Raw genomic sequence first — 8,435 nt, 5'->3', positions numbered from 1 at the left:
CAAAGTCTAAAAATACATCAAAGGAACTTTACAACATATCTGATATACTGTGTAAACTTTGTAAATGTGCATCACATAAGATAGATGATGTGGTTCAGTCAAACTGCTGATGTGAGAGTGGAAGAACAAACTGGTTTTAATGGTTTTAATGGTGACACGCTGTAAAGAGACAGTTTGATTTCTGATGGTGAATGAAAAGACTTCATATAAATATGTTTAATAAGTATGTATTTGAACACTGGTGGAGTTTATTGATCCACTGGATGTGATTATTTCAAACATCTTCATTTCTTTTTAAAGCCTAAATGTTCCTGTTTTCATGTTTTAAAGTGTGAGTGAAGCAAACAGCTCCTCCTCTGACAGGATGTGATGCTGTGAGTGAACAGCAGGTGGCAGCAGACGCTCATGTTTCTGTTCCTCCAACACTTGAGTTTCACACAGTTTATATGTTCAGAGGTGGAAGAAATAAAACGCATCCTTTACTTTAGTAAAAGTAGTAAAACTACCATCAAATACTCCTTTACAAGTAAAAGTCCTGCATTCAACAATATATTGAAGCTCTGAGAAATAAAATGTAGTGAATCATGAAACAGTTGAGTGTTTCTCTCTGACATGTGGAGGAAAAGTAGAAGGTGTGTCCACCAGTCCTCCCATAACACAGTCTAACTGGTCCCAGTATGAATCTAACAGTGGGCAGACTGGTTTGATGATGGTGTGTGTATATTCAGTATCTATATGTTGTACATTATTCTATGAAGGATGATATTAAAATATATTTAGATTTCATTATCTGCTGTTTTTAACCGTCTTGCCAAGTTGTGACTGTTGGCGTCGACCTGAACAGGAAACAGTCACAACCTGGAAAAATGTTCAAAACCTTTTTAATGGTGGAACCAGCAGAATATATTTTCATCCAGATGTTTCAAAGAGTCTTTGAAGATTCTGGAGATACTTTCATACGACCGGCAGTGTTTCTGTTTTCTTTTAGAGAAAAGACGCTTCGCTCTGTGAATGTGAGGCTGATATGTGAGAGACACAAACTGTTTTCTGGCATCAGAGCAGCGTTACAGAACTCTGTCAGGTCAGAGATGCACAATATGAACTTTTCTGCTCTACAGTCAAATGATCATCATCAACTCTATGAATTCTGTAACCTGGTGTTGTGGAGGTCAACGTCTTTGGGGTCAAAGTTCAGTGTTCATCACTGTGACTCACACAGCTGTTACTCTTTATACCGACTTACTGACAAAGATCCGACTGGGATGAAAACATGGAGTCACTGTGCAGACGCTGCTTTTTCTCCATTGATGCTACTTTCTGAATAACTTTGCATCTGCTGTGTTTGAGTCTTCAGTTCCAACACTAAAATATCACATTTGAGTTAAAAACAACATTATAATTAAAGACAAAATGTACATTTTTGGCGTTTCTTTACTGAAATGTTGAATATTAATGATTCAGTGTCAGAGTGATGGAAAACATTCAGACTAAAGTCCAACAGTTGAACTCTGTAAACTGTCTGGTGGACATGAAATACCTGATGAGCTTGTTATGCTGAAATAACAGAAGATCTGTCGTGATCATGAAATAAAACACTGAAGCAGAACTTGTGTTGAGGTCACAGGAGAATCAGAGGGAACATGAATGTCCTCTGCAGGCCTCTGTAGCTCACCGGTGAAGAAGAGTCGGAACTACCGGTGAAGAAGAGTCGGAACTACCTGTGAAGAAGAGTCGGAACTACCGGTGAAGAAGAGTCGGAACTACCGGTGAAGAAGAGTCGGAACTACCGGTGAAGAAGAGTCCGAACTACCGGTGAAGAAGAGTCCAAACTACCGGTGAAGAAGAGTCCGAACTGCTGGTGAAGAAGAGTCGGAGCTACTGCAGTTATTGCCTCCAACGGCTGAAATACTAAATATTAAGTTAACCAGGTACGTTATTTTCAGGTACGTCTGATAATAAATAAACTGACTCTCAGATAAACTCAATGACTTCAGTTTAAAAGCTTTTGAAGTTCAGACTGTTTGTGATCTTTATGTTTATTTATTTCCATCATAGTGAATCAATGACGACCAGAAACTGTTTTATGTTGTATTTAATACAAGTGATTAAATCAGATTAAACTACATACATGTGATTGGTTCCTGAATAACTGTGTGCAGCTGTGTGTGAACTCTGTATATGTGTCTATGAATATATATAATATATATATATAATATATATGAATTAAACCTGTTTACTGAAGTGTTTATTGTGATGTGAACAGAATAAAACAGTGAAATGTGTATTTTGTCATTAACTTGGATGTTTGTCATGTGAAACATTTTCATATTTTTGCAACGTGTGAAAATGTTTTAATGTTTGGTTTATGTTATTATATTTTTATTATGTTATATGATATATAAGCAGGTTCGTCATATATATTCTGACTGTTTTAACCTTCACTGACAGACATGATGAATCAGTTATTACATCACAGGAAATAATCTGCAGACACAGTTATTATTAAACTGACAGATTAATGTATAGTCTGTTTATTTTCTGATGGGTTACCATGGTGACATATGACGCTGATAAACACAGCGGGATGCTCCTTTAAACGGAGAAAACAATCTGACATTTAAGCGTTTGCGTGTGTTCAGAACGTCTGCGGGCGCTCGCTGCTCTTTGCTTCCCATCATGCAGCTGTGTCTCACCCTGGGGATTATGGGTAAGAGCGTCGTGTTGCTGGGGGGGGGGGGGGGGGGGTGAGAGCGTCTGACCCCCGCTGATCCACTTTCCTAAAGGTGGAAGAAACGCCTCCAACATGTTTTCATTCTCCTGTGTAGTGATTGGACGAGAAGGTTACCTGGATGTAACTCTGGTTCTCATAAACTCAGACTGTATATATATATATATATATATATATATACATATATATATATGTATATATATATATATATACATATATATATATATATATGTATATATATATATATATATATATATATATATATATATATATATATATATATATATATATATATATATATATATACATATATATATATATATATATATATATATATATATAAATATATGTTTATACAGTCTGTCAATAAATAAATATAATTAAATCAAAGATGTTCATGGAGGAGGGATCACTCCCGCTTAAAAACAGAAACGTGTCTCTTAGATTCTACAAACAGTCATTAATATTTCCTGATGAGGTTGATTGATTGATTGATTGAGTGATATGGATGATTGCAGTAAATGTTACCTGCTTCTTGTTTAACAGGCGGAAACATAATAACAGTTAAACTGAGTTCTGACTGATCTGCTTATATAGAAATAACTTAATGTTTAATGTGTCGTCTGGATCCTCCGCTGCTGCTCTTCCTGAGCTTTCTACCAGTCTTCCTGACCGCATGGAGGGTCTGAGGACAGGATATGATGTCACTGCATCCCATAATAAGAGCCGGCAGGCAGCGTCCAGCTTTAAGCTCCTGATGTTCAGAAACACAAACAAACATCTGGACAAACTACAGCTGATCGATTTCCTGCTGCGATCAATCAATAAAACCGCAGATCAAACTGTTTGTTCATGTTGAAGCTTTTTAATGTTTCACACATTTAAATAAAACAAACAGCAGAAAAAAAACACAAATCATAGAAAAATAATAAAGATTTAAAACAATAACTGAAGGCAACTGTTACCCACAATGCACTGCAGGAGGTTTGGCGTTTGTATTTAGACACTTTATTTGCATGTTACTCCTCAGTCTGAAGACTCTGCTGCTCCAACACCTCCTCCTCCTCCTCCTTCATCTCCTGTTTCTCCTCCTCCTCCTTCATCTCCTGTTTCTCCTCCTCCTTCATCTCCACCCCGGCGGAGGAGGAGGTGTTTTCTCCGTCGTAGATGATGTCTTCAGGGTTCGGAGCCGGAGGACAGAATTCCTCCTCGGGGAGAATCTTCTGGAAGATGAACTCAGCCTGAAGAGACGAAGATTAGTTTCATCTTTAACAATGTGTTGTATTTTAAAAGCTTGTTATATTATCCATTGTGTCAAATCTTCATCTGAAAAGTAACTAAAGCTGTCAAACAAATGTAGTGGAGTAGAAAGTACAATATTTCCCTCTGAAATGTAGAAAGTACCTCAAACTGTACTTCAGTACTTGAGTAAATGTATTTAGTTATTTTCCATCACTGAATAAATATAAATATGTGAATGTTTGTAGTTTGAGTCTCACCTGTCTGACGGCGTGTTCGTGTCCCAAACCGCCGTCCGGTCCGGAGCAAACGTACACGTTAGACGGCAGGTCGTGACCTTCGACCTCCACACTGGAACCGTCGGCCATGTTGAAGTAGAGACACCAGAGGACAGACGGACGCTCGTCTGCAGACAGACACACATTTTTATACATTTAATAAACAGAAATTAGTTGATTAATCAATTAGTTGCCAACTATTAAATTAATCTCCAGCTGTTCTGATAATCAATTCATCATTTTGAGTCATTTTTTAAGAAAAAAAAGTCCAAATTCTCTGATTCCAGCTTCTTAATGTGAATATTTTCTGGTTTCTTTCGTCCTCTGTGACAGTAAAACTGAATATTTGGGAAACATTGATCCACATTTTATAGAACAAATAACTGATCAATGAATCCAGAAAACAATCAACAGATGAAAATAATTTAGTTTTTTTTTAAATATATTTTTCTTTTCTTCTTCTGTTGTGTTTCTTCCTGTGTTGTTCTTCAAAAGATGTCTGTCGCCATGGTAACGCTTTACAAAAACAGGAGGAAGAAAGGAGGTTTGGAGAGTAAAATGCCAAAGTGTTCGTTAGTCAAATGTCAGAGGAGACGTTTGAACATGTGACAGCAGGTGAAGCTCCGGCAGGTAACTCAGGTTAATGATGGTTGTCATGGCGACGGCTGCGTCCCATTCATATAGTTCATACTGACTACACCTTTACAAAGCTAATAATTATAACTGTTTGCTGCTTTATTAATGCTCGAAATCTCAAATATTTCACCCTTAAATGTTTGTTGTTGTTTCTTGGTTTGACAGATTGGTTGTAAATATCTTGAATATTGAGGTTAGTTTGTTTCTGTGTGTTTATAAACCTTCCTCATGTCATCTGTGATGAGTTCAGTTTAAGTTAAAAGGCTCCAGCTGAGAAACTTCTCTCTAGTTTTCCTTTTTTTGAATAATTAACTTCTTTATTAAGTTAATAAATTACTTCCTGCTTCGTCCCTGATATGAACTGTTATTTCATTTCTACATATTGATCGCTGACTTCTTCATATCTGACGGTCGAGGCGCTGTGTCGTCTCCTCTAAACGACGCTGAGTGAGCGCGGAGCGTCCTGATTGGTGGATTAAATTCCTCCGGAGGAGACGCGAGTGAAGCAGAAAGCACCGAGAAGAGTCTCTGAAGTGTCATGTGATAAATGTCAGATTAACATACAGAAACACTGCGGGGTCCGCACACACACACACACACACACACACACACACACACACACACACACACACACACACACACACACACACGTTTAGACTCAGTCTGGGGACTCGTATACAGACCCCCCGCTGCAGGGACGCCGCCTACTGAGAGGTTCAAATGAAGACGTTGTTTTGGATCTTCAGCCTCTTGTGTGTGTCTGTCGTCTCTCCAGGTCTCCATGGTAACAGGATGTCATAGTATCAATCCATCCTTAACTCCATCATCGTGTTTGTCAATGACATTTCTGTCTGCAGTCGTCCTCTGTTCCTCTTCCGGAGCTTTCTAACAGTTTTCCTCATAAGTTTGTTTTCTTCTGAGGACAGAAGATGTGTTTCTGTGCAGACCGTAGATCTCTGACGGTTATATAAACAAGCAGAGCTATCAGTGTTTGTTACGTTTATTTACTTCATGAATGACTGAGATGGAAAGATAAACATCATTGATGCCACATAAAGATCATTAAAGCAGGGAAGGAGTTCATGGATTCATCAGAAATTCCTGCTCATTAGTGACACCAGTGTTAAAACACACACACACACACACACACACACACACACACACACACACACACACACTACTATTTGAACTGTTTTAGTATAAGGAAAGTTGTTTTGGTTTTTTCTAATATTGGGTATACTGTACATCCATGTGTCATTTATTTAGATAAATGGATGACCATTGCTTTGTAATGTAGTTATTTTATTTACTAAGTATGTTTCTGCCTGGATTGAGGGTAGTTTTGTGCTTGAACATTGTCTTTAGCTTCTCCTGTGGACTTGCCAAACATGGACGCACTGAATATTAAACGTCAGGCTGCGTCCCGGGGGGGTAGCTCAGTTTGTTTCTCAGTGGAGTATGGGACTAAAAACACATCTAGTGACAGTTAAACCAGTCACAGCCCTACAATCTGAACAGTATACTGTGCAAACTTGGTTTTTTTATAAATCTTTTGAATTTTGTCGTGTTGTAAATTTGTAATATCTTTTGTGTTAAACCGAGGAAAATGAGATTAAAAACTTTGAATAGCAAGAAGTAATTAGATTTTCTAGTGGTCGACCACAGAAACATTGTATATTATATATAACTCTGTGTAAAGGGTGAATGAAAAAAATTGTGAATTATTCAAGATGCTATGTTTATTGATATTATTTTTTTTTTAAATTGTTTTAGTTCCATATAGTAGCTTTAAAGTGGTTGTATCTGAACACAAAGACAGATGCCATTAGAATAATTTGATGTTATTATGACAAACCATTCCACACATAGTGGCTTTAATGGTAATAATAAATGTGACCACATTTCTAACTGTCCGGTTTTTATGTCATCAATTCATATTCTCCTAACTTACAAAGCCCTTAATGGTCAGGCACCATCATATCTTGAAGAGCTCATAATACTGTATTATCCCACTAGAACACTGCGCTCCCAGTATGCAGCTTACTGGTGGTCCCTACAGTCTTTAAAAGTAGAATGGGAGGCAGAGCCTTCAGCTATCAGGCTCCTCTTCTATGGAACCATCTACCGGATTCAGTCCGGGGTGCAGACACCCTCTCTATGTTTAAGAGTAGGCTTAAAACTTTCCTTTTTGATAAAGCTTATAGTTAGGGCCGACCAGGCTCGCCTTGGATCAGCCCTTAGTTATGCTGCTATAGGCCTAGACTGCTGGGGGACTTCCCATGATGCACTGGGCTCCTCTCTCCTCCTCCTCCTCTCCATCTGTATGCATTCATGTAACATCAATGCATGTCACTAACTTTGCTTCTTCCCTGGAGTTTTTTGTGCTTTCTCATCTCACAGGAAAACCTGACTCCCGGGCCGAACCTTCGCGGTCCTTCACAGTCCTGATGGCATCCTTCCCTGGCTGTTGCTGCTTGTGCTTGTTGTTGTTGTTGTGATTGTTTTTCTTCTGTCCCCCCCCCCCCTTCCCTCTCTCTTTCTCTCTCTCAACCCAACCGGTCAAAGCAGATGGCCGCCCACCAAGAGCCGGGGTCTGCTTGAGGTTTCTACCCGTTAAAGGGGAGTTTTTCCTTCCCAGTGTTGCCAAGTGCTGCTCATGGGGGAATTGTTGGGTCTCTGTAAATTAAAGAGTACGGTCTTGACCTGCTCTATGTGAAAAGTGCCTTGAGATGACTTCTGTTGTGATATGGCGCTATATAAATAAAGATAAAGATTAAAGATTAAAGATATTCACGTATTCTCTCCTAACGTTGATCCTTTATAATGAGTTGTAAAGACAAATGCAAACACACACACACACACACACATATGTGTTAATCAACCACCTGACCCTGAACCGACCCGACCCTGTGGACTAAACACCGGCAGACTCAGTGAGCTGCGGTTCTGTTGTGAAATGTGTGATTATTACGACCGTTGGACACCAACGAGGTGAAATAATGTTGTTTTAGTTGTGAGTGTTTGGGAAGAGGTGACTAGCGTCTCATTAGCTGCAGAGTGTTTCTGGTCCAATGGAACCGTTGTTGTTGTTGTTGTGTTGTTATGCTGGTTGTTTGTTGACGTTAGCGGGAGAGAGGCGAGGACTTTCAGGAACACAAAAACCTCACTTCTGTTGTGTTTTCGTATAAAATCCGGCCGGATCCTTCACACACAGAAACCAGTCCGCCGGATGTGACAGACAGCTGAGGACGTCGGGGACGGTCTCATTCTCTACGTTACATTACTACCTGCTCAACTATCAGCAATAAATAAACATTAATACGTTTAAATGTCCTCACAATTATTACTTATAGAACCTTGAAGACCTGATCTCTGGCAGATATTAAGATCTTCCTGCAGAGCAAAGCGATGTGGTTTCTGTGATCTTGTCATTTCCTGTCTCGTTGCTAATGCTAACGTCACCGCTACTGATGTTTACTGTTTTGTAGTTTATCTAGTTTTGTTGGTGTCATTTGGTCACTCTGTCAATTCAGTTTTATTTATAAAGCTTCAAA

The 8,435-nt window shown here is 38.9% G+C and overlaps 1 protein-coding gene across 2 annotated transcripts in view; it reads right to left on the bottom strand.

Moving 5' to 3' along the window:
• Positions 1-3,581: 3,581 nt before the first annotated feature.
• Positions 3,582-8,435, bottom strand: part of chm (CHM Rab escort protein) — a 24,377-nt gene continuing 19,523 nt past the window's right edge. For both annotated transcript variants that reach the window (XM_067609069.1, XM_067609070.1), the window contains exons 16-17: positions 4,228-4,373; positions 3,582-3,969 (exon numbers count right to left, since the gene is read on the bottom strand). In XM_067609069.1, the coding sequence (XP_067465170.1) occupies positions 3,748-3,969; positions 4,228-4,373 (368 nt within the window). In that variant the 3' untranslated portion in view covers positions 3,582-3,747. The remainder of the gene's footprint in view (positions 3,970-4,227; positions 4,374-8,435) is intronic.

The sequence above is a fragment of the Thunnus thynnus genome, chromosome 13, assembly GCF_963924715.1.
Source record: "Thunnus thynnus chromosome 13, fThuThy2.1, whole genome shotgun sequence".
NCBI classification, from domain to species: domain Eukaryota; kingdom Metazoa; phylum Chordata; class Actinopteri; order Scombriformes; family Scombridae; genus Thunnus; species Thunnus thynnus.
This window is presented reverse-complemented; position numbering and strand designations above follow the sequence as displayed.